This window comes from Pseudopipra pipra, chromosome W, assembly GCF_036250125.1.
Source record: "Pseudopipra pipra isolate bDixPip1 chromosome W, bDixPip1.hap1, whole genome shotgun sequence".
Classification (NCBI taxonomy): domain Eukaryota; kingdom Metazoa; phylum Chordata; class Aves; order Passeriformes; family Pipridae; genus Pseudopipra; species Pseudopipra pipra.
This window is the reverse complement of record NC_087580.1, coordinates 39,226,931-39,252,207: the sequence shown is the minus strand read 5'-3', so window position 1 is coordinate 39,252,207 and position 25,277 is coordinate 39,226,931. Positions and strand designations below refer to the sequence as shown.

The window sequence follows — 25,277 nt, the reverse complement described above, 5'->3', positions numbered from 1 at the left end:
CCTGGGGGGTCCCTGAGGAGGTTTTGGGGGGTCTCTGAAGGGGTTTAGTGCCCTGGGGGGACTTAAGGGGGGGGAGTTGACGGTCCCTGAATCGGTTTGGGAATCCCTGAGGGAGTTTTGGAGTCTCCGAGGGAATTGGGAGGTCCTGAGGGGGCTTTTGGGGGAGTCTTTGAAGCAGTTTTGGGAGTTTCTACTGTGATTTTGAGAGTCCCAGAGGGTTTTGAGGGTCCGTGAGGGGGTTTTTGGGGTCCCTGAAAGGGCCTGGGGATCCCAGGTGGGTTTTGGGGGTCACTGAGATGGGTTTAGGGGGCCCTGGGGGTGGATGAGGTCTCTGAGGGGATTTGTGGGGTCCTTGAAGAGGTTTGGATGGGTCCAGAGGTGGATTTCTGAGGGGATTTCAAGGGTTTTGAGGGGATTTTATGGGGTGTCTGTGTCAGCGGACCGACCCCAGGGAAAGGGGATCCCAATGCCTGTCCCGAACCCCAGAGACCCCCAAAACTCAGCAGACAGAGACCCCTGAAGGAGGGGGGCCCGAGGGTCCCCTAAAGCCTAGCAATGGGGTTCAGGGGGTCCCTCAGCCCCCAGTGGAGGGGTCCTGGGGGTGCCCCCCAAAATCTAGGAGGGGAGATGTACCACATCTGGGTAAGAGGATCCCAGTCCCCCCAGTATATTCCAGTGACCTCCCAGTGACCTTCAGTAGGGCCCAATAACCCCCTCAGTAACCACTCAGTGTGTCCCAGTGACCTCCCACTGCCCCCCAGTATGGCCCAGTGATCCTGCAGTGAGCACCCAGTAACCCCCAGTATGGCCCAGTAACCTGCCAGTGTCCCCTCGTGTGTCCTGGTAATCCCCCAGTAACTCGCCTGTCCCTCCCAGTGCCCTCCCAGAGTCCCTCAGTAACCCCCCAGTCCCTCCCCGTGCCCCCTGTTTCCCCCCCAGTGTGTCCCAGTATCCCCCAGTAATCTCCCAGTGCCCCCCAAAGCCCCCCAACTGTCCCCAGTGTGTCCCCAGATGCCCTTGGCCTTTCTGTGAGTGTGGGGGGGTGTCGTTTTTTTTGGTCAGAGGGTCCGGGGGGGGCTCCTGGGGTGAGATGGAGGGTTGGGGACATCAGAGATGGGCTTTGTGGACAGTGAAATTGGGGGTGTCAAAGGGGGAATTGGAAGCACCAAAAGGGTCTTGGGGACATGAGGGGGGTCTCAGGACTGACCTGCTCATAGGCAAGCCCCTCCTCTCCCCCTCTAGGCCCCATTAACCCCCCGCCAAATGTCCCCCAGCTTCCCTTTTTTTCCTTTAATCCCCTCCCCCCCAGATACTTTTGACCCCCCAATGCCCACAAGACATTTTTAGCTCTCACAAATGCATCCAAAGACCCCCAAACCCCCCAAATCCCCATCCAACCTCTCCAGATCCCCCCAAATCTCTCCCAGCTCCTCCTTCAAATCCCTCCCAACCCCCCCCAAAGAGGGATCACCCGGCACCCTGGAACAGGAACACAGTGGGCTGTACTGGGGGCACTGGGCTGTACTGGGAGGGCACTGGGGGGGCTCAGGTGTCCCACAACAAGGTGGCCCAGCTCCAGGAGAGATCTGGGGAGCAGTGAGGAGGTACTGGTCTGTACTGGTCTGTCCTGCTCTGTCCTGGTTTGTACCCCCAATCCCCAAAGCCCCTCCCCAGCTCCCCCAGGACCCTCCCGCACCCCAAAGCCCCCCAGGCCCCTGACTTGGTCCTGCTGCCCCTTGAGCATCTGCAGCTGCTGCAGAACCAGGCATTTCATCAGCAAATGTGCAGCTGACACCAAGCTGGGGGTGTGTTGATGTGCTGGAAGGCAGGAGGGCTCTGCAGAGGGACCTGGCTGAGGAAGAGTGTGTCAGCAGGAGCAGGGAAGTGCTTGTTGGGCTGGACTGAGCGCTGGTGAGGCCACCCCTGGAGTGCTGTGTCCAGCTCTGGGCCCCTGAGTTGAGGAAGGCCCTGGAGGGGCTGGAGCAGGTGCAGAGAAGAGCAGCGAGGCTGGGGAAGGGAGTGGAGCACAAGTGGTGTGAGGAGAGGCTGAGGGAGCTGGGGGTGTTGAGGCTGGAGAAGAGGAGGCTCAGGGGAGACCTCCTGGCTGTCTGCAAGTCCCTGCCAGGAGGTTGGAGCCAGGTGGGGGTGGGGCTGTTCTGCCAGGAAGCAGCAGTAGGACAAGAGGGCTGGGTCTTGAGCTGTGCCAGGGGAGGTTTAGGTTGGATATTAGGAAGGAATTTTTTGCTGAGAGAGTAATCAGGCCTTGGAATGGGCTGGGCAGGGAGGGGGTGGAGTCAGCGTCCCTGGAGGTGTTGAAGGTGAGAGTGGATGTGGCCTCAGTGCCATGGTCTGGGAAGCACAGCAGGGTTGGATCCAAGGTTGGACTTGATAATCTCTGAGGTCTTTTCCAACGTGGCTGATTCTGTGATTCTGTGATTGCCATTCCTATGGCAGCACATGCTTGAGGCTCTATCCCCAGGGTGATAGAGATGTCTGTCCATATCTATCTCCAAGGTTAGTCTGTAAATGTGTGGTGTTAGAAAAGCAGGCTAAGTTGTGGGCTGGTTGTAGAAGGAGAAAGAAGCCCAGAGGCCAGTGCAAGCAGGCAGCCCTGAGCTTGCACCTGATGTCCCCTCCCTGCAGGTTCCTGTCCTTGAGCCCAGGCCCTGAGGTGAGGCTGAGAAGTGGCGCGGAGGTGAGCCCAGAGCTGTCCCTGAGGTGAGGCTGAGAATAAGTGCAAGGCAGAGGTGCTGCTGAGGAAGGAGAGCCCCGTGGTGGGGAAGACCCTCGTGGTGGGGAGGAGATAGAATCTGTGAATGCCCATCCCCGAGCAGGTGCTGTGTCCACCCCCTGTGTGCCAGGTGAGCTGGGGCTTTGCTGCAGAGCTGCGGGCGCTGATTTGAGCGTCTCCAAGTGCTGAGATGGTGGGCACCCAGGAACACAAACTGTGCCTGGCCACGGAGCCTGCAAGGAGGAGCAGAGACAGCGGTGTCAGTGTGGGGGGCCAGGTTGTCCCTGTGCCTTCCCCTGCAGGCCCTGGCTGTCCCTGGTGGGCCCCTGTCCATCCCCATCAGGTCCCTGCCCGTCCCCCCCGGGCTGAGCTCCCCCCAGGAAGTGCCGTGGAGCTGAAGCTGCTGCCATCCCCCCCCTGCAGCCGCTGCCCCAGCCAAGGGAGCAGCAAAGGCAGGGCCAGGAGCAGAGGCAGCAGCAGGGGAGCCCTGGGGGGGCCGGGAAGGTCTTGTGTGGGTCAGGAAAGAGGCGCTGGGCACGAGGCCGGGGCTGTGCTGAGCAGGCCCAGCCCTCACATCCCCCCAGCCAACGCCGGCTGCCCGGGGGGCTTGGGAGGGACCCCCAGCCCGTGTGCCCCACACTGAGCTGGCAGAGAGAGAGCCAAGGGACAGGGCCACGGGCAGGGCCACGGGTGAGGGACAGGCAGGGCCATTGCAGGGCCACGGTGAGGGCACAGCCTGTGGCAGCAGAGCTGCCCAGGGCCGAGGGCAGCCGGGGGTGTTGGTACCAGCCAGTGCAGGGGCCGAGCAGAGCACGAGGCCACTTGCAGACCCCTGGAGCAGCCTCCCACTTGCCAACCCCGCCCTGGTGGGGTGACACTGTCCCCTCCCTGCAGGACACTCCCCCTGAAATCTTCGGGGGGGCCTTTTGTGTCTATTCCTGGTTGCTGATTCCTGCTGGGGACCTGAGGGAGCCTCTGCAATCCCATCCATGGGGCACAATCTCTTCTCCAGAGCTTGACTCCCTGCAGACTTTGCAGGGAAATCTGTGCTGGCAGCCCACGTATGTCATGACCCCCCGCGCTCCCCCCAGGATATTCTGGACGAGTTCCCCCTTTCTGGACACCTGTGGGATGGGGGGTGATTGTTCTCCTGCTGTTGCTGTTGCTGCTCCACCCCTCTCCCTGCCCTTCCTGCCGCTGTCGGGTGAGCGGAGCGGCCACGATGGGAAAGGGGTGAGAGAAGTGAAAAGAGTGGGTGGGACCCCCAAAGGGAGCTGGGGGGAGCTGGGGTTTGGGGGGCCAGTGGGAAAGGGGTGTGAAAGGAGGGCTAAGAGGAGGGGAGAGAGCAGGAGCGGGGTTGCCATGGGGGCGTCCCCATGCCTTGATCTCTGGAGTGCAAGGGAGGCTGGAGAGAGGTGGGAGCTGCTAGAGCCCCGAAAGACTGGAGAGGGGTTGCAGAGAAGGGGAAACCTGGACAGTAGGGAACCCTGGGATCCCCGGGACAACAAAGTGGAGAACCTGGAAAGGGGGAATGTCTGGGAACGTGGCACCCCAAAGGCATAAGGCAGAGGAGGAGGTACTCTTGGCACCCTCAACACTCCCAGCATCCCTAAGTGGGACCCCCAGTATTGCAGAGAGGGGAGACCCTTTGAAACCCGGAGGGGGAGAGAGAGGGGGAACTTCTAGGAGAGTTTTGCAGGCTAATCTTCATGTTTTGTAGTATATTTTAGCTGAATCTCAACTTTTTGCAGTTTATGGGGGGGGAACTTCATCTCACTATTTCTGAGGGGTTTTTTGCCTGAATCTTGGAGGTTTAGGTTTTTCTGGGCTGAATCTTGGTGTTTTGGAGGTTTTTATGGACATGGGATGCCCAGTGAGCTCTAGATATGGACTTGGACAGGAGGAACCCCCAAGCCAACGCGCTCAGCTCTTGTTTTCCCCCCCATCAGGATTTCTCCTTCCCAAAGCTTGGGCGGATGGAGGAGGAGGCTGCGAGGAAGAGGAAGATGCCTTGGGCCCCCCAGGCAGGTGAGGAGGAAGTCAGTGTCCCTTTGGGCGGGTGTTGTGCTGGCTCTGTCAGCCGAGCATGGCCCCGGCTGCAGGACAACCCCGCTGGCGCCGCCGTCCTGCCGGGGCCGGAGTTGGGGGGATGTCCTTGGCCTTCCCTGTGGGCCGGAGGCAAATCCCCTGCCTGTCCTTCTTGCTTCCTGCCCCAGGCCCTGAGCTGAGGACGGAGAGCCCGGAGGACAAATCCCCCCGTGAGACCCTGGTGGGAGAGGCCGTTTTGAAGGGCTCCCCGGCGCAGGAAGGCAGCGGGGAGGAAAAGGGCCGGAGATCCCCCCGCAGGAGGGGCTCCAAAGCCATCCCAGGGTGCTCTGAGGAGGAAAGAGCCAGCCTGTGCCGGGAAGGCGGCCAGAGCTTGAGGCAGAGCTCTGAGCTGGTGGTCCCTGAGCAGCCTCCCAGCAGGGAGAAGCCCTTCAGATGCTTGGAATGTGGGAAGAGCTTCAGGAAGAGTGCCCACCTGATCCGGCACCAGCACATTCACACCGGCGAATGGCCCTACAGGTGTGGAGAATGTGGGAAGAGCTTCAGGGACAGCTCCAGCCTCCTCAGCCACCAGCGCATCCACACTGGGGAACAGCCCTACAAGTGTGGGGAATGTGGGAAGAGCTTCAGGCAGAGCTTCCACCTGATTAGGCACAAGCACATCCACACCGGGGAACGGCCCTACACGTGTGGGAAATGTGGGAAGAGCTTTAGTGACAGGTCCAACCTCCTCACCCACCAGCGCATCCACACTGGGGAGCAGCCTTACAAGTGTTCAGAATGTGGGAAGAGGTTCAGTGACAACTCCAGCCTCCGCAAACACCAGCACATCCACACTGGGGAACGGCCCTACACGTGTGGGGAATGTGGGAAGAGCTTCAGCCAGAGCTCCCACCTGCACACCCACCAGCGCATCCACACTGGAGAACGGTCCTACAAGTGCTTGGAATGTGGGAAGAGGTTTCACACCAGCTCACATCTCCTCCTGCACCAGCGGACGCACACGGATGAGAGGCCCTTCCGCTGCACCGACTGTGGGAAGGGCTTCAACCGGAACTCCACCCTCGTCACCCACCGGCGCATCCACACCGGAGAGAGGCCCTACAAGTGTGGGGAGTGTGGGAAGAGCTTCGCCCACAGCTCTGCCCTAATCAGTCACCAGCGCCTCCACACTGGGGAACGGCCTTACAAATGCTTGGAATGTGGGAAGAGCTTCACTCAGAGCTCTAAGTTGACCAAACACCAACGGACCCACCGGTAAGGGAAGCCCTACCAGTGCCCCGACTGCAGAAGGGGGTGGTGGGAAGCCAGTGAGAGAGAGACAGAGATGAAGTAAATGTATCACACCATGGAGATCCCTGAGGCTCCCACCTGTCCTTCTTCACCCTGCTCTGCTCGGTGGAGGGTCCCCAAGTTGTGCTTCTGGGCTATCACTTTTATACAGCCCAAGCCCTGGGTATTCAGGGGGGTAGATGCTGTTCCCACAGCTTGGGCTGGCACATCTACAAGGACTTGCTTCCTTTCCCACAGCTTGCCAAGGTGGGAGTTTTGCCCGGTGTGCTTCCAGTCTGCAGGTGGGAATCTTTGTCTGGATGGGTTCCCCAGACCTGCCTTACCAGCCCTGGCTTCCTGTTGGGGCTGTCTGCTCTTTCCCACACTCTGCACAGTGCAATTCTGTCCTGTGGGCTACTTCCAAAGCTTCACCTCCCTTTAGGCCTTGGAATTAAAGGCCTTCCTGTTTGCCACCAGTGCTTATGTGTTGTGGTGCCTTATGGGATTTTCCTGCTTTGACAGTGTTTTGAGACAGTTCATTGTGCCCTTCGAGTCCTTCCATGTGCACACCCACCCCACTCTAACCAGTGTCTGGTCCTCCAAAGAACACAAGACCTGAGGATTTGTAGCTCCCACTCCAGTGGTTGGCACTTGGATCTCCCTCCGTACCCAGAGCTCAGAGCTCCCTTGTCCCAGAAAGTTTAAAGATGTTGTGCCTCATTCTGCCAAGACAACCCTTGGAAAAAAGTGTCCCTCTGTGTTTCCTGGGATAAGAGCACTCTATTGTCATCTTCCAAAACCTTGGAGAGGTCCCAGAGATCTCCCAGGAAGGAATTTGGGGCCTCAAGAACATGACTCGTATATAGAGGCTGAGAACTCAGGGGTCAGTGGTGTGAAGATTGATGACAGTAGAGGAGTAGCCTGAGAGGTCTGGAAGGGGGGTGTGAGAGCTGGTGGAGCTTTTCTTCCTGTCAGAAAACAGCCTAAGAAAGAACTAGTGCCACCAAGGGCAGCTGGGGTGGCCTAGACTGGTGACAAGAAGTCAGAAATTTCCCTCCAAGGTCAATGTTGTGGTGCAATGTGTCACAAAGAAGGAGTCTGGATGAGCCCAAGGCTTTGTGTGTGCAGGAAGAGCCAGGGAGGACGCAGAGATGTCAGTGCAGGAAGGTGCCAGCCAGGTGGGGCAGCCGGGGGGATGACGACAGCCTGCAGGGAAAGGGGCAGGGCATGGACACCGTAGGACAGCCTGGGCTGGAGAGGAGACAGGGATGGGGAGAAGCTGAAAGGCCCTGACAGAGCCACCTTCTGCAGGCCTTTGGCCAGGGCTGCTGTCTGTGCCCCTGATGCCAGGAGGAGGGGAGTGCCCCTTGCAGCCCTGGGGCCTCATGGCCTCCTTGTCCCTGCTCAGCAGCCTGGCAGGTGCCACCCCATGGTCCTGCCCTTGGCATTGCACATCCCACATCCCAGTGCCCCAGGAAGAGCCCTGAGGAATGAGGCAGGGACAGCATCTGCCTTCCCAGGGGCTGGGGGTCAGGGCTTGGCCCTTTGGCTTAAGGAAACAAGTCAAGGTTTCTTCAGCATCAGAGCCACCTTTCCCTTGCTTGTCCACCCTTGTCATCACTGTCTGCAGTTTTCTGCTCTAACTGGAATCTGGGGACATGTTCTCAGTTGGGTCCCTCAGTGAGACTCATTAGCACTACAGGAAACTTTTGTGTTTCAATCTCACTTTGACTTCTTGAGAACTTGTTTGAACTTCCTCTCAGGGACTGAGTCTCATGTAAACAACATCAAATCCCCCTGAGGGTCATGAAATGCCTGGGGCTGTTGCTGTGCTGCTGAGCTGGGCCGGGCTCCTGGCACACAGGGAGCTCCTGGCAAGCAAGAAGAGCTTCAAAGAGACAGCTCTGCTGGTGAGCAGCTCCTCTGCACAGCCCAGCAGGGCTGAGGGCACTGCCAGGGCAGCTCAGGGACACCAGCAGGGCACAGACAGAGCTTCAAGGGGCTCAGCACTGGCAGGAGGGCTGAGAGCTCCCTGCAGGAGGAATCTTGGCAGGGCTGCACAGGGTGAGTCTGTGGCTGCAGGGCAGTGCAGGGGCAGCTCCTGGAGGCATCTCCTAAAGCTGGCCCAGCCCCAGCTGATGGGATGGGTGAGCAGGGGAATGTTTTGGGGCACTTTGGAAGAGTTGCGAAACAGGGGGTGCAGGCAGGGGTGCCCAGGGCTGTGGGGCAGAGGAGGGTCCTGCAGCCCAGGGTGCTGTGCTGGGCAGGGACTCTGCTGCCTGCCAGGGGCAGCTCTCAGTCAGCCCGGGGAGCTGCTCCAGGGCTGGGGCAGAAGGGCTGTGGGCAAGGAGCAACCCCTGGGAGGGCAGGGAAGGGCTCTTCACCTGTTTAGAGTAGGTTGCAGGTTGTGAGGGCTGCTCACAGCTCCAGGTCATTACAGAACATTTCTCAAAGGAGTTTTAAGAAAGCACAGCCAGTCTTGGGATACGTGACAATGTAGGATCCTGTTCTTTCCATCTTCAAATATGTTTTTTCTGGGTGGGAAATTGGTCCTAAAAATTAATCTCACAGTTCAGGAGGAGGCACTGAAACTTCAAATCTATTTCTCTTAGTGGAGATAAGACCAGGCAGCATCAGAAATCATTATACCTCTATGTTACATGTAGCTCTGGGTCACTTTTCCAGCCTCCTCAGGGTTGCTCTGACATTGCCATCAGAGCCTGCACAGTCAGAGATTCCCCTGGGCAACGCTGCATTGCTGGGCTGGAACAGAGAAGATTTAACAAAGCTGCCCTTTTAAACAGTGCTGCCCTGCACTCATCAGACTGTAGGTATTTGTGTTTATTAAAAATTAATTTGCATGTGAAGTTATGTTCAGGCAGGACGAGGGAAAGTACAGGGCAGATGGGAACAGACGGAGGAACAGTGCAGCTCTCCTGGCTCTGCACTAAGCTACAGAGAGCTGAGCTGTTTGTCCTCTCCTGTTTAAAGTCTTGTTACATTTGGCATCATAAAAATGATGATTTGTACTCCTGACAAGAACAGGTACCAGATGCAACCATCAAAAATAATAAACACAGACAGCATCAGAAACGTGCTAAGCCCTTCCACGTCTTGAGAGTGGAGACAGAACTTTTCCCTTAAAGGTGGATGATGCCTGACATCCCTTGGGAGTGTTTGATACTGGGGCAGAGCAGCTCCATGTCCCCACTGGAGAAGGGGAAAACTGAGCCCTTGGCAGCACATGGGCAGAGCTCCTGTTCCTCACAGCACCCTCAGAGAGTACAAACAAGGGAAAGGAAAAGCATTTCAGTTCAGGGGATTTCTATGAGAAATAAAGTGGCTTTGCTTAGAGGAACCTGTCTTAACTTCTCCCTGTCCTTTCATGTTTCTGAACAGTGTCCCTGTGCTGGGAAGCAGCAAATGTCCAACAGCAGCTCCATGCCCCAGTTCCTCCTCCTGGCATTCGCAGACAGGCGGGAGCTGCAGCTCCTGCACTTCTGGCTCTTCCTGGCCATCTCCCTGGCTGCCCTCCTGGCCAACGGCCTCATCCTCAGTGCCATAGCCTGTGACCACCACCTGCACACCCCCATGGGCTTCTTCCTGCTCCACCTCTCCCTCACAGACCTGGGCTGCATCTGCACCACTGTCCCCAAAGCCATGCACAATTCCCTCTGGGACACCACAACCATCTCCTATACAGGATGTGCTGCACAGCTCTTTTTCCTTGCCTTTTTCCTTTCAGCAGAGTTTTGCCTCCTCATCATCATGTGCTACGACCGCTACGTTGCCATCTGCAAACCCCTGCACTACGGGACCCTCCTGGGCAGCAGAGCTTGTGCCCACATGGCAGCAGCTGCCTGGGCCGCTGGGTTTCTCACTGCTCTGCTGCACACAGCCAATATATTTTCCCTGCCCCTGTGCCAAGGCAATGCCCTGGGCCAGTTTTTCTGTGAAATCCCACACGTCCTCAAGCTCTCCTGCTCACACTCAGGCTACCTCAGGGAAATTGGACTTATGTTTTTTACTATCTTTTTAGGACTTGGTTGTTTTGTTTTCATTGTTTTCTCCTATGTGCAGATCTTCAGGGCTGTGCTGAGGATCCCCTCTCAGCAGGGACAGCACAAAGCCTTTTCCATGTGCCTCCCTCACCTGGCCGTGGTCTCCCTGTTTGTCAGCGCTACAGCATTTTCCAACCTCAAGCCCCCCTCCATCTCCTCCTCATCCCCGGATCTGGTGGTGTCAGTTCTGTACATGGTGGTGCCTCCAGCACTGAACCCCTTCATCTACAGCCTCAGGAACCAGGAGCTCAAGGATGCCATAAGGAAAATGACGACTGGATGTTTTTTTAAGAAGCAATAAACTACCTCTTTTCTTCTGCAGAACATTCATTGTGTAACACATTTTGGGCCCAGCCTGCCTTCTAAAGCTTTTCGTAGTGTTTGGGGTGGAGGGCTTCCCTGTCTTTTCCCTCTATTCCTGTCATTAACACTGAAATTTTATTCTTCATCCCATATAATTCTCTACCTCTTTTTTTTTCACCCACAAAATATAGAAATCAGAAATCATGCTTTGTGTGCATTTAAACAAAAAAAAAGTTTGTGCAGCAAAATATTTGTCAAACATCCTCCCTGTGTTAGTTTGTACATGAGGAATCACAATCTCTGAGCGTAAGAAACGACACAAATTCTTTTTTCCAGATTCTTCCTCCAACACCTCCCCTGAAGCTGGAGGGCATTTCCATGTTTGCAGATGTGGAGGGGAAAAGAGTCCCAGCACTGCCAGGGAGCCCCAGAACTGGGTCTGTTCAGAGCTGCTCTCTTTGCACTCCCACCCTCTCCTTTCCTGTCCGTGCCAAGGCCTGAGTGCTCTGGCAGCTCAGTCACTGTCCTGCTGTGGGTCAGGCCTGTGAGCACAGGCAGGGACAGGCCCTGGGCACTGCTGGGACAGGGCTGGGCTCCACAACAGCAGTTCCAGCAGCAAAGGGGTTCCCCTCCAGGCACTTTCTGAAGGCTGAGGTCTTTTCCCAACACTGCTATGGAGAAGAAGTCCAAGGAACAGACTCTCCAAAGTCTTGTTGCTTTGGTTGTTTCTCCATGGAGACAGTGCAGGGAGGTCAGGGACCCACTGGGACTTCAGGGACTGAGGGCTGGTTCAGATGTTGTGTGTTGGTGGCCGATGGCCAATGGAGGTGACAAATGATCTCCAAGTCACCTGCCTGGGGCTCTGCAGCTTGTGAGGGCTCTGATGGCAGGTGAGGACTTGTCTGTAGAAACTCAAGAAGTGCAGGAGAGCACAGAGGATCTGCAGGGAAAGCCCGTCCCATCCAGTCAGCAGGGAATGGAGCCCTGGAGCAGAATCCTGCCCAGGGTGGAGTCACCAGAGATCAAGTCCTAAATCTGCCTGTGAACTGGTAAAGGAGAGTTCTGCAACCCCAGGGGATGCAGCAGGAACAAAGAAAGGACTCTGGCCAGTGACTCGTCTCACCCACAGTGAACTCCCCTTGTCCCTCCCCAGTTCAGGGGGGCTGTACCAGAGCCAGGGGTGGGCTTTCCAGGAGGATGTCCTGAAGAACTCTCCAGCCCACAGGCTGCATGGAGTGGAGCCCTGCCCTGCCCTTTGTGCCATTGGAAACAGCCCATGGTCCTGCCCAGCCTTGTTCTTGGCTACTGAGCCTTCCAGGACTATGGCAGAGGGTGGAGAGGAGTGATCCCCATCCTGCTGGGTCTGCTCCCCACCCTGACCAGCATGGCCAGTGCAGGGCCAGCCCAGGGTGCCACAGCCCCTCCCTGTGCAGAGCAGCACCTCCAGCTCAGGGCCCTGCAGGGATCCCAGACTGGGATCTGCAACTGGCCAAGGCAGCCTGGACACACTGACCTGGGCAAAGGGATGTCCCTGCAGAAGAGCAAGGCAGCATTTCTGGGCCTGCAGAGAGGAATCCCTGACACAGAGAAACCTCTTTCTGAAGCCCCCCTGGGGACAGGCTGCTCTGTCCCTGGGCCAGGACTCTGGGCTGGGCTGGGCAGAGGGGCTGGCACTGAGGGGCACAGTCAGGCTGTGCTGGGCATCTCCTGGAGGTGACACCAGGGCTCCTGCAGTTTCCCTGACCTCCATTTCCTCCTGCCATGCTGAGTGTCCAGCCCCTGAGCTGATGGGGATGCTGAGACTCCTCTCTGTGCCCCAGGAGCTGCTGTGCCCCTCAGAGGGGCTGGAGCTGTGGGGGGAGTGCCCAGAGCTCTGCAGCACCCTGGGCTGGGCACTGCTGTGGGGCCAGAGCAGACTGGGCTGCTCCACCAGTTGACCTCTATAATGAAATCACTTCTAATTTTCTCCTGAAGAACCATGAGAATATATGTTGTGTCCTGAGCACTAGACTGCAACTCTGTGAAAATAGAAAAGGTTTTGGTGTCAGAGATGTTGATAAGGTTGGGCAGTGTCACTGGAAGACCTCTCCCAAACCCTTGGAAAGGCCAGTGCCATCCCAGAGCTTCCTGGGGCCTTGGCAAAGGCAGACATGGAAGCAGTCTGCAAACAGGGCTCAAGGAGGGTTGGGAGAGTTCCAGGCTGGTCAGGCTCAGCAGGGAAGGGGATAGGGCAAGTCCTTCTGCAGCCATTAGAAGGCATTGGAAGGACAAGGCAGGGATTGCAGAACCCCTGTGGGAGGGCATAGAGGATGTTGTGTGCCCAGACTTCATCAAGGCCCTTGACATGGTCTCCTGTGGTCTCCTTATGGCCAGACTGGTGAGAGCTGGACTGAAGAAGTAGAAGATGTGGTGGGTGGGAAGTTGGCTGAATGAAGAGTGTCAAATAAAATCCATGGTACAAAGTCCTCTTGGCAGCAACTTCCTGGTGAAATCCCTCAGTGATCAGCCCTTGAACACCAGTATAGAACATCCTTATTATCTCTCTGTACATTGGGACAAAATGCATTTTCAAGTCCTTTGTGGTTGATGCCAAATTTCAGGGAGCCCTTGAGCAACCTGTCCTGGTTTAAAGACACATTTTGGGGCAGGAACTCCAATAAAATGAATTCACTCCCCTTTTATTCCACACCAGTGCAAGGAGACAAAACACACGGAGGTATAAGTAAAAACAATAAGAGTTTACTGACAAGAAATAGAGCAGCAAAACCAGCAATACCAACAGAACTTTTCAAAGCAACAGCAGAGAAATTGCCTCCTCTCTACCCATCTGCCCCAACACCCTTTTGTAAACAGATAAAACCAGAGATCAACATGTGCCTCCCTTCTCCCTTTTCCCCCTGAATGAACAAAGTATGAAAATTAAACCAGGGGAAAGAGGGGGCAAAGCAAACTCTGGGAAACTCTCTGCTCTGAGATCAGTTGTGCTGCCCAAGAACACGCTGACTCCAGAGGTGTCCAAGCGGGGCAGAGCCGGCGACTCCGGTCCGTGCGACGGCGGGGGGGAGGCAGCGGCTCTGCTTGATTCCGTGGAGTTCTGGGGAGGCACACTGGCCCCTTGGTTCCATGAGGCTCTGAAATGTCTCATAGTTCCTTTTGTTCCAAAGAAGCCCCGCATGTCACAATGGGCCCTTGGTTCCATGAGATTCCACAGTGTCCCTGCATTCCTTTGGTTCCATGAGGCCCTGCAGTGTCACGGTGCCACTTGATTCCGTGACGTTACAAAGAATCAGAATGGCCCCTTGATTTAAGGCCAACTGCACATGGGGCTGCCTTAGGGGGAGTGTGGGCACCCAGACAAGGGAGTTGTCACCCCCTGGACTCAGCCCTGGGGTCACCACATCTGGACTGGTCGGTCTGTCTGTCTGTGAGGTTCCCCATTCTGGAGGAATGAGGAAGAACTGGAGAGGGTCTAGAGCAGATCTGACAGGATGGAGCTTTTCTCTGTTTTGGAAAAAGAATGAAATCTCCACAGAGTAGCATTGAAAGTTCAGACTGAAGGTGAGGAAAAAGAAATATCACTCAACGGGGAGCCTTGTGCTGCAAGAGGTCACCCAGAGGGAGTCAGGATCAGCCCATGGCTTTGTGTTCCAGGGAACAGCCAGAGCTGGTGCAGAGACATCAGGGAGGGTCTAGAACTGCTGCTGGGAGGGGGTGGGAAAGCAGGAGGGGTGTGTGCAGCCTGCAAGGCCAGAGCAGCAGCAGGGCCAGGGCAGGACAGCCTGCAGGAGAGATGGCCAAGGGCTCTGGCAGGGCTGCAAGGCCCAAAGGCACCCAGGCCTTTGTCCCCTTGCCTCTGGCAGCTGCCTCTGCCACTCAGGCCACCACAAGCCACTTTCCTGGCAGGTTCTGCACTTGGTTTCTGCCTCGCCCCTCCCTCAGGAGCCTGGCAGGGGTTGCCCAGTTTTGGGCCTTGGTTGTTCCTCCCCCTCCCATCCCAGTGCCCCCAAACAGCCCTGAGCCAGCCGGGAGGGACAGGATCTGCTGGGCCAGGGCCTGGGGCTCAGGCCTTGGCCTTTGTGCTCCACAAAACCAAGGCAGGCTTTGCTCAGCATTGCAGGGGCCTGCCCAGAGCCTTTGTCTGCCTGCACTCCTGGCCTCCAAGGAGCTGCTCCAAGGAGTCCCTGGGGAGGCTTTGGCAGTGCCTGCCCTCAGTGGGGCCCAGCAATGCTTCAAGGCACTTGCAGTTTGGCTTCTGACTCTTGAGGAGCTGCTTCAATCTTCTCTCAGTACCTCAGGGTCATGGGCTTGGCTGCAAACACACCGTGGGGCTCATTAAAATCCAGAAATCCCTCAGGATCTCTTTGTCTTCCTTTAATTGTCTTCAAGGCAGTTTCAAAACAAGTCTTCAAAGTTTTTACTTTTTTGTTTTAATTCAATTATGGCTATTTTGTAGTTCAGAGAAGAGGTGACAGAGGTGTTCTCCAAGTGATCTTGATGCTGAGTGTCTCCTCAGGAGATCCACACTGACCCTGGATGATCAACCTTGCTCCTCACCCCCCAGCCTCCCCAGTTCTGACATGGCCCATCTTGGACTGACAGCTGATGCAGCTCCAAACACACTGTGGGACCCATTAAAACACTGAAAAACAAATTATTTTCCCTTCTTTAATTGTCTTCAAGTCTTCAAGACGTCAACAATTAATTGGAGTTGTTTTGTAGTTTAGCTAAGGAGGAAGATTTTAAAGTAGAAGTCATGAAAAATATATATTTTTTGATGAAAGGGAATGATTTACACAGAGCCTTGGGAAGCAAGAGGGTCAGGACGCAAAGGATTTGGATCCAAAGACAAGGGGGTAAAAGACATTAGTAGCACTTATTCATTGACCAGTTGAACAGTTATCAAGTGATTCAATAGCATTTGCTACAATTTTAAGAGTGACTGAATTATAGATTCACAATAACAACATTCCCACCACAGCCAATTCACACCCACAGCCAGGCAGAGATGTGTGGACACATCAATAGCTGGGTGTGGAAAGGTCCCTCTCCCAAATTCTCCTTGTTGTCAGGAAAACACTCCCCCAAATCCCTTTGTGTTTGCCAACAGACCAGAGTCACAGCTGGAGGAGTGTTTGTGGAGGGGGATCAGAATTGTCCTGGGCATCAGGGACAATCTTTGGAGTGTTGCAAACTGGAGGGTTCCCGAGCTGGGAGAGGCTGCCAGAGGTGTCCCACTGAGAGGGAGGTGCTGGGGAGCTGCCAGGGCCTCCCTCAGCACTGCTGGTTATGGGCTCCCAAGGGGACTGGCTTCAGTTATCTGCTGAATTTCCATCCTGGTGTCAGGAATGACTGGAGTTTCCAAACTATTTGGGAATTGTATCCAAACTGTTCCATTTGGGTCGCGATTCAAGCAGGGAATATTCCAAGGCTTTCATGGGATGACTGATTATCCTGTGTTCCCCAACTTTTCCACTCTGGATTGTTCCCACCTGTATCATCCAGGAGCACCTGGTCCAGTCCAGGGACACTTCCCCACACCACTGGTCCAGTCCAGGGGCTCTTCAGCTGGTTTGGCCAAGGCTTGTCAGGAGCTCCTGAGATCATACTTATAAGAAGGATGGGGACAGGCTTACTTGTAATAAGACAAGTGGTAATGGTTTTCAACTAAAAAAGAGCAGATTTGAACTAGATATGAGGAAGAAATTTTTTACACTGAGGGTGATGAAACACTGGCATGGGTCACCCAGAGAGGTCATAGATGCCCCACCCTTGGAAACATTCAAGGCCAGGTTAGAAAGGGCTGTGAGCAACCTGATCTAGTTGAACGTAAACCTGTTCATTGGACTAGATGACCTATAAAGGTCCCATCTGACACAAACTATTTAGGATTCTGTAGTTCATTCCTACAGAGCCAAGGCTGACAAAGATCACACAGGTTTCAGACCCAGCTGAGCATCCCCTTTGATGGCCCAGCTGGCAGCTCTGCTAAAAAGCTGCTGCAAAGAACCTCCAGACCTAAACGCGCTTTGTGCTGGGCTCAGCTGTGGCTCTCAGGGATGGGGGGTTGGATTTTGGCTGCCAGGTGCCCATCAAGGCTCTCTCTCACTCCTCCTTCTCCACTCCCCTTGGTGTCTGCAGGGTTGTTTCTCCCACATTTCTCTCACTCCCCTCTGGGTCCCAGCACCCTGGATTTTATCTTTTTTCCAAAGGGTTATCACAGAGGTGCCTCTGGAATTGCTTTTTGTCTCAGCTTTGGGCACTGGCTGGTCCATTTTGGAGCCACCTGAAACTGGCTCTCTCTGACACAGTCAACTCCAGATCTCCTCTTCCCTAAGGGAAACCTGCAGCCCCCTCCCTGCTACCAAACCTGATCCACAGGGTCATTCAAGTGCCCAGGAATAGAGGAGGTCTTTGATCCCATTATTCCTCAGGCTGGTCAAACAAGACTTTGTCCTCTTCCTGTCCCTGATTTCAGGTTCTTTGTGTCAGAGCAGAGCTGTGCTGGACCTCAGCTGTGCTTTGCTCCAGAGCCTGCTGGGGTGGGGGCAGATGGCAATGGCAGAATTGGGTTGGACTGGATGATCCTTGTGGGTCCCTTCCACCTCAGCATATTCTGTCATTCTGTGTTTGTTTGGCTTTGGTTTGGTTGGGTTTGGTCTTTTTCCCTCCTTTTGATTTTCCTTTCCTCTGACCCATGAGTTTTTTCTTCATTGTCTTGTGCCTTGCTGGGCACCTGATGGCAAGACAAGTTTATCCCACTCAGTCATCTTGACCACATTTTTTGTCCAAGTCACCATTAACTAGATGAGGTTTCTCACAGACTCGCTGCAACTTGGCATCATCCACAAAGGAGTGGAAAGTGCATTTCATCCCATCACCCAGAGACATAATAAAGATGTTCCATAGGAATGGCCAAGGGCTGGTCCCTGATGGATGTCACCTGGGAGTTGCTGCCAAGAGGAATCTGTGCCATGACTTTTGACCCTCATCAGTCATTCAACTTCCCACCCATCACATGTTTCACTTGTCCAGTCCAGCTGTCACCAGTCTGGCTCTAAGGAGACCACAGAGACCATGTCAAGGGCCTTGATAAAGTCTGGGCACACAACATCCCCTTCTTTTCCCTCCCACAGGGGTTCTGCAATCCCTGCCTTGTCCTTCCCATGCCTGGCAATGGCTGCAGGAGGACTTGCCCTATCCCCTTCCCTGCTGAGCCTGACCAGTCTGGAACTCTGCCAACCCTCCTTGCTACCCTGTTTGCAGACTGCTTCCATGTCTGCCTTTGCCAAGGCCCCAGGAAGCTCTGGGATGGCTCTGGCCTTTCCAAGTGTTTGGGAAAGGTCTCCCAGTGACACTGCCCAGCCTTTTCAATATCCCTGACACCAATATCCCATAGTTTCAGTTTAGTGTACAGGACACAACACATATTCTCATGGTTCTTCAGGAGAAAATTAGAAGTGATTTCATTATAGAGGTCAACTGGTGGAGCAGCCCAGTCTGCTCTGGCCCCACAGCAGTGCCCAGCCCAGGGTGCTGCAGAGCTCTGGGTACTCCCCACACAGCCCCAGCCCCTCTGGAGGGCACAGCAGCTCCTGGGGCACAGAGAGGAGTCTCAGCATCCCCATCAGCTCTGGGGCTGGACACTCAGCATGGCGGGAGGAAATGGAGGTCAGGGAAACTGCAGGAGCCCTGGTGTCACCTCCAGGAGATGCCCAGCACAGCCTGACTGTGCCCCTCAGTGCCAGCCCCTCTGCCCAGCCCAGCCCAGAGTCCTGGCCCAGGGACAGAGCAGCCTGTCCCCAGGGGGGCTGCAGAAAGAGCTTTCTCTGTGTCAGGGATTCCTCTCTGCAGGCCCAGAAATGCTGCCTTGCTCTTCTTCAGGGACATCCCTTTGCCCAGGTCAGTGTGTCCAGGCTGCCTTGGCCAGTTGCAGATCCCAGTCTGGGATCCCTGCAGGGCCCTGAGCTGGAGGTGCTGCTCTGCACAGGGAGGGGCTGTGGCACCCTGGGCTGAGCCTGCACTGGCCATGCTGGTCAGGGTGGGGAGCAGACCCAGCAGGATGGGGATCACTCCTCTCCACCCTCTGCCATAGTCCTGGAAGGCTCAGTAGCCAAGAACAAGGCTGGGTAGGACCATGGGCTGTTTCCAATGGCACAAAGGGCAGGGCAGGGCTCCACTCCATTCAGCCTGGGAGCTGGAGAGTTCTTCAGGACACCCTCCTGGAAAGCCCACCCCTGGCTCTGGTACAGCCCCCCCTGAACTGGGGAGGCACAAGGGGAATTCACTGTGGGTGAGACGAGTCACTCACCAGAGTCCTTTCTCTGTTCCTGCTGCGGTCCCTGGGGTTGCAGAACTCTCCTTTACCAGTTCACAGGGAGATTTAGTATTTGATCTCTGGTAACTCCACCCTGGGCAGGATTCTGCTCCAGGGCTCCATTCCCTGCTGACTGGATGGGACGGGCTTTCCCTGCAGATCCTCTGTGCTCTCCTGCACTTCCTGAGTTCCTACAGACAAGTCCTCACCTGCCATCAGAGCCCTCACAAGCTGCAGAGCCCCAGGCAGGTGACTTGGAGGCCATTTGCCATCGGCCACGAACACACAACATCTGAACCAGCCCTCAGTCCCTCGAGTACCCCAGTGAGTCGCTTCTCTCACTGCAGGGACTGAATGGGGAAACAAGCACAGCAATGAGACTTTGCAGAGTCTATTCCTTGGCCTTGTTCTTTATATCAACCTTTCAAAAAGAACAAAGTCTTCAGGAACTGCCCAGGGGGATCCCCTTTCCTGATGGAAATGATGTCAAGGAGCCCAACTCTGTCCCAGCAGTGCCCAGGGCCTGCCCCTGCCCATGGTCACAGGACTGACACAGAGCAGGGACTGAGCTGCCAGAGCACTCAGGCCTTGGGCAAGGAGCAGAAAGGAGAGGGAGGCAGTGGAAAAACACATCTCTGAAAAGGCCAAGAGCTGCTGCTCCCTGGCAGTGCTCCTGTACCAGGACTCTTTACCCCTTCTCCTCTGCACACAGGCACTGCCCTCCAGCTTCAGGGAAGTTCTTGGAGGGAGAATATGGAAAAAAGAATTCAAGTCCTTTATTCTACTCAGACACTGTGATTCCTCATGTTCAGAATAATAAAGGCAGGATGTTTGACAAAGAAGTGGCTGCAGGAACTTTTACTTTGCTTAAATGCACACAGAGAATGATTCCTCATTTACACAATTGTGGGTCAAAACAAAGAGTTAGAGAGTGAATTAGGTATGAGATGGAGAATAAATTTCTGTGTTAACAACATTGAAAGAGGAAAAAATGTAGGAAACGGCCCTCACCACCACTCTCAAAAGATTTAGAAAGCAGGCTGGGCCAGTAAATGGTTACACAATGACAGTTGTGCAGAAGAAAACAGGCAGGTTATTGCTCTTGAAAAGCATCTAGTCATCATTTTTCTCAGGGCATCCTTGAGCTCCTGGTTCCTCAGGCTGTAGATGAGGGGGTTCAGTGCTGGAGGTAATACTGAGTACAGAACTGCCACCACCAGGTCCAGGGATGGGGAGGAGATGGAGGGGGGCTTCAGGTCGGAAAATGTGGCAGTGGTGACAAACAGGGAGACCACAGCCAGGTGAGGGAGGCACGTGGAAAAGGCTTTGTGCCGTCCCTGCTGAGAGGGGATCCTCAGCACAGCCCTGAAGATCTGCACATAGGAGAAAACAATGAAAACAAAACAACCAAACATTAAACAGGCACTAACCACAATAAGCCCAATTTCCCTGAGGTAGCCTGAGTGTGAGCAGGAGAGCTTGAGGATGTGTGGGATTTCACAGAAGAACTGGCCCAGGGCATTGCCCTGGCACAGGGGCAGGGAAAATGTATTGGCTGTGTGCAGCAGAGAATAGAGAAAGCCAGTGGCCCAGGCAGCTGCTGCCATGTGGGCACAAGCTCTGCTGCCCAGGAGGGTCCCGTAGTGCAGGGGTTTGCAGATGGCAACGTAGCGGTCGTAGCACATGATGGTGAGGAGGGAAAACTCTGCTGACATGAAGAAGGCAAAGAAAAAGAGCTGTGCAGCACATCCCTTGTAGGAGATGGTTGTGGTGTTATGGAGGGAATTGTGCATGGCTTTGGGGACAGTGGTGCAGATGCAGCCCAGGTCTGTGAGGGAGAGGTTGAGCAGGAAGAAGCCCATGGGGGTGTGCAGGTGGTGGTCACAGGCTACGGCGCTGAGGATGAGGCCGTTGGCCAGGAGGGCAGCCAGGGAGATGGCCAGGAAGAGCCAGAAGTGCAGGAGCTGCAGCTCCCGCCTGTCTGCAAATGCCAGGAGGAGGAACTGGGTGAGGGAGCTGCTGTTGGACATTTGCTGTTCCTTAGCACAGGGTCTGTTCAAAAAAGGAAAGGACAGGAAACAGTTAAGACAGATCTCTGTGAAAAAGCCACTCCATTTCTAAAAGAAATCAATGTGTCAAATGTCACCAAATGCACTGCCAAGGAGTCAGGTTTGCTCTGCTCCAGGGGGACATGGAATTTTTTTGGTAGAGCTGTCACACACACAAGGAATGTCAGATGTAAGAGACCTTGAATACAAAAGTTCCATCTCTACTGTAATGAATCAGAAGAGCTGGGGCTGCAGAGCAGAAGCTTAGTCTGAGCTTAGAATAATTGTACCTGTGTTTTCTATTTTCACCATCACACCTGGAAGGTTCTTTTCCACTGCAGGAATCCTCATTTCTATGGCCCAGCACACAGTGCCCAGCAGAGCTGCAGGGAAGGGCCCCCAGAGCTTCCTGAATGCCCCCTCCCCCAGGCCTTGGGGGCAGTTGCCCCCCACTCCCTGCCCAGGGCTCTGCTGCCTGGAGCTGTCCCTGCCAGCAGCTGCTTCCCTGGGCCCAGGGCTGAGAAAGTGACACTGATGGGTCTATAAGACAGTTTTGATGTCTGATACTCTCAGGTTCAATCCCCTCTAATCTAACAGAGTTCAAGTTTCAGTGTCTCCTCCTGTGCTCAGAGATTAATTTCCCTGTCACAGTCAGCACCCAGACAACCCAGAGTATAACACTGAAAGAACTGGTTCCTTCTCTTGAAGGTACCCCCTGTCTGTCTGTGCCTCTTGCAAATACCTTCTGGGAAATTTCCTGCTTTGATCTGGAGCTGTGACCAGCCCTCATCCCTGCAGCCCACTTTGGAGATCAGAAGGACTCTGCCCTGCTCTGCCCTCCCAGGAGTTGTTCCTTCCCCACAGCCCTTCTCCCCCAGCCCCGTGGCAGCTCCTTGGCCGGGCTGAGAGCTGAGCCTGGCAGGCAGCAGAGTCCCTGCCCCAGCACACAGAGCCCTGGGGGCAGGACCCAGCTCTGCACCACAGCCCTGGGCACCCCTGGCTGCACCCCCACCTTCCCACCCCACAGCCAGCCCTGGCACAGGGAACCTTCTGGCCCTGGGCCTCTGATGGGGCAGCAGCAAGTCCTGCTCTGCAGCAGCTTCTCCTGCTGCACCCCAGCAAATCCAGCAGAGCCATCCTGACAGCTCCTGCCACTGCTGCCATTTGGCAGCTGGCAGAGGCACTTGCAGGAACTCACCTGCACTACTCTGCAGCCACAGCCTGACCGTGGCAAAGGGCTGGCAAGGTTCCTGCCCTGAGCAGCTCTGCCCTGTCCTCCCACCCCAGGATCCTTTGAACCTCCTTCTCCCTTCTCCTGCCTGCCCTTGCTGCCTGCAGCTCCTGCCCTGCTCTGCCATATGGCCACTTCCTCTGCACTGCAGCAACTGGGAGAGTCCTGCTGAAAGATCCTAGAAGCTGTGGGATGTGCCAATTTGTTGAACTTTTCTACAGCCAGGCAAGTTGTACTTTCCTACACCTAGAGAATCCTTCATTCAAATCCTGGGAAGGTTTCTCCTGTAGTGAGAGCTCAGTCACCTCCCAGCCCAGGCTGCCTCTCATCTCTCTGCCTTCTCTCCTGTGCCCTGGGTGCTGCAGGCAGTGCCCTCAGCCCTGCTGGGCTGTGCAGAGGAGCTGCTCACCAGCAGAGCTGTCTCTTTGAAGCTCTTCTTGCTTGCCAGGAGCTCCCTGTGTGCCAGGAGCCCGGCCCAGCTCAGCAGCACAGCAACAGCCACAGGAAGCCCTTTCTCTGCCCCTCTGGGCTCCCTCCAGCTGTCCCTGGAGCTCCAGGGGAACCTGCTGGCACACAGCTGAAGGAAATAATGATGTGCCTTCTCTCACTTGGGCACAGATACTTCTTTCAGCAGGGTCATTTCTCCAAACACACACAGAGTTAAGTTCAAGAGGCCCCTTTTCATGTCCCATCATTAGACAGGAAACCCAGACAGTGTCCAGGAGGGATCTCCTTCACCTGCACTCAGGGAAGGGACTCAGCTGAGTCAACAGAGGTGTCTCCTTGTGGCTCTGCAGACCTGGGGCCAGAAGGACACTCAGCTCCCTCCACAACCCCCATGGGCTGGGATTCCTTCTGCCCCAGCTCAGTGAGCCCAAAACAGGCCCCTGCAGGTGGCTCCTTGTCCCAGCTCCCATGGCAATGAATGAAGACCAAAGCCAGGAGTGACCTGCTGGGACACAAAGCCCTGGTTCCTTCTGAGGGGCCAGAGGTGACTGAGATTCCTGCTGGGAACTGCAGGCTCCAATGCAGAAGTTCCTAGGGACAGGGCAGCAGCTGTGGGATCTTCTTGGAGGCTGCTGGGACATTGCTTTGGCCAACTTCAGTGGCAGAAGATGCCCATATGTAGGACAGGGGAACCTGTCACTGTTCCTTCTGTGCAGGGCAGCCCCTAGAGGTGTTCAGGTGACCAAATGCAGTCAGGTGGCACAGGGAGAGAGGTCTCTCTCCTGCTCTTTCTCAGGGTATTTTCTACATGTCCTCAGAGTACAATGGCAGTTGTCTCATGGACATCTCTTCACTGCTGAACCTAATTGAGGGCAGCTGAGCCTGGATTGAACAGCCAAAGAAGGGCCTGTGGTGTCAGGGGAGGTGCCAGGGCTCTGCAGCACAAGTGCAGCAGCTGCCATGGACAGCACAGGCCCTGTGCAGGGACCCCGTCCCCATTCCCAGCAGTTGTGTGACAGGCACCACCCAGGGCTTCTCAGACACATTGGGGGCCTTTGGGGCAGGGAGTGAATCCCAGCCCTGCAGGGACACAAAGGCTGTCCCTTCTCTGCCCAGCCAAGGCCGGGCCAGGCACGAGTCCAAAGCACATCAGCCCAGGCTGTCCACACTTGTTTCCTCCCTCTGCTGGCTCTTCTCTCCCCCAGCATTTCAGCAGCATGTGCTGATCTCCTCAGGGATCAGGCCTCTGATTTTCCCCCTGGGCCTGAGTCCCAGCACGTCCAGCCCCAAGGCCATTGTCAGCAAAGCCTCTGCACAGCCCAGCTCTCGGGGCTTTCAGAGCAGCTTTCCCCACTGCAAGTCTGTTCTTACCCCGGTGCCCCCGCTGAGGGGCTGCAGCCAGACAGGCCCCAATGCCCTGCGTGTGGGGCACAGGCAGGAGGAGCTGCAGCCCCAAGTCTCTCTTCATTCCACTTGCAGGCAATAACAGCCCAGGCCTGCTGAGACAGTTCCCAGGTTGCAGGGCTGTGATGGGTTGGGAGAGAAGGCCAAGGAGACACAGGACAGAAAGAGCAGGAGAGAGGTGTCCTCAGCAGGAAGGAGCTTCTTGGAGCTGTGCAGCTGCTCTAGGGGATGAACAAACTGGGTGAACTTTTGTGGGTGAGGGTCAGAGGAGAGAGTGGTTTGGGTGACCTTGTGGAGTGAGACAAAGAGCCCATTCAAGTTGGCTTTGATAACCCTGGAATTCACTGGAAAGGCACCACGACAGGATGCAAAGAGTCCCAGAGGTTTTTGCAGGGTCTTGGTGAAGACACCCCTTGGGACACAGGCCTTTAGAGCACAGCTGGCAGGTTGGTGGAAGACACGGAGGCTCATCTGCATCTGCTTCTGTCCAAGAAGAATCAAGAGGTTACCATAGTAACTGACTGTAGAAATGGGAATGTATGCTGGTTGCCATGTTAACTGCCCATAGCAGTGGAAATGTCTGATGGTTGCCATGGTAACTGAGTGTAACAACAGAAATGTATGCTGGTTGCTATGGTAACCGACCATAGTAATGGGAATGTGTGATGGTTGCCCTGGTAACTGACCATGGGAACAGCAATGTATGATGGTTGCCATGGTATTTGACTGTACCAGTGAGAGTTATGATGATTCCCACGGTAACTGATAGTAGCAATGAGAATGTATGATGGTTGCCATGATAACCGACTGTACCAGTGGGAAGTATGATGGTTCCTGTGGTAACTGACTGTAGCAACGGGAATGTATCCTTGTTACCACGGTAACCAACCATAGGAATGTAACTTTATGATGGTTGCCATGGTAACCGAGCACAGCAATGCGAATCTATGATGGTTGCCATGGTAACAAACCGTAACAATGGAAATGTGTGATGGTTGCCATGGTGATTGTAGCAACGGGAATGATTGATGCTTGCCATGGTAACTGACCGTAGCAATGGGAATGTGTCATGGTTACCATGGTAACTGACCATGGCAATGACAATGTATGATGGTTGCCATGGTAACAGACTGTACCAAAGGAAAATATGATGGTTGCCATGGTAACTGACCGTAGCAATTTGAATGTATGATGGTTATCATAGTAACCGACCTTAGAAGCGGGAATGTATGATGGTTACAATGGTAAACGACCGTAGCAGTGGGAAGTATGATGGTTACCATGGTACCTGACTGTAGAAATGGGAATGTATGCTGGTTGCCATGGTAACCGACCATAGCAGTAAGAATGCATGATGGTTGCCATGGTAAGTGACTGTAGAAAGAAAAATGTATGCTCGTTGCCATGGTAACCAACCATA

The 25,277-nt window shown here is 55.1% G+C and overlaps 1 protein-coding gene and 1 pseudogene across 1 annotated transcript; one reads left to right on the top strand and one right to left on the bottom strand.

Annotated features, from left to right (window-relative positions):
• The window catches only part of LOC135405243 (zinc finger protein 850-like), a 419,536-nt pseudogene that overhangs the window by 177,603 nt on the left and 216,656 nt on the right, over nt 1-25,277 (top strand).
• On the bottom strand, nt 19,756-21,068 carry LOC135404692 (olfactory receptor 14I1-like). Its single transcript, XM_064639432.1, has one exon. The coding sequence runs from the start codon at nt 20,755-20,757 to the stop codon at nt 19,756-19,758; it is 1,002 nt and encodes a 333-aa protein (XP_064495502.1). The 5' UTR covers nt 20,758-21,068.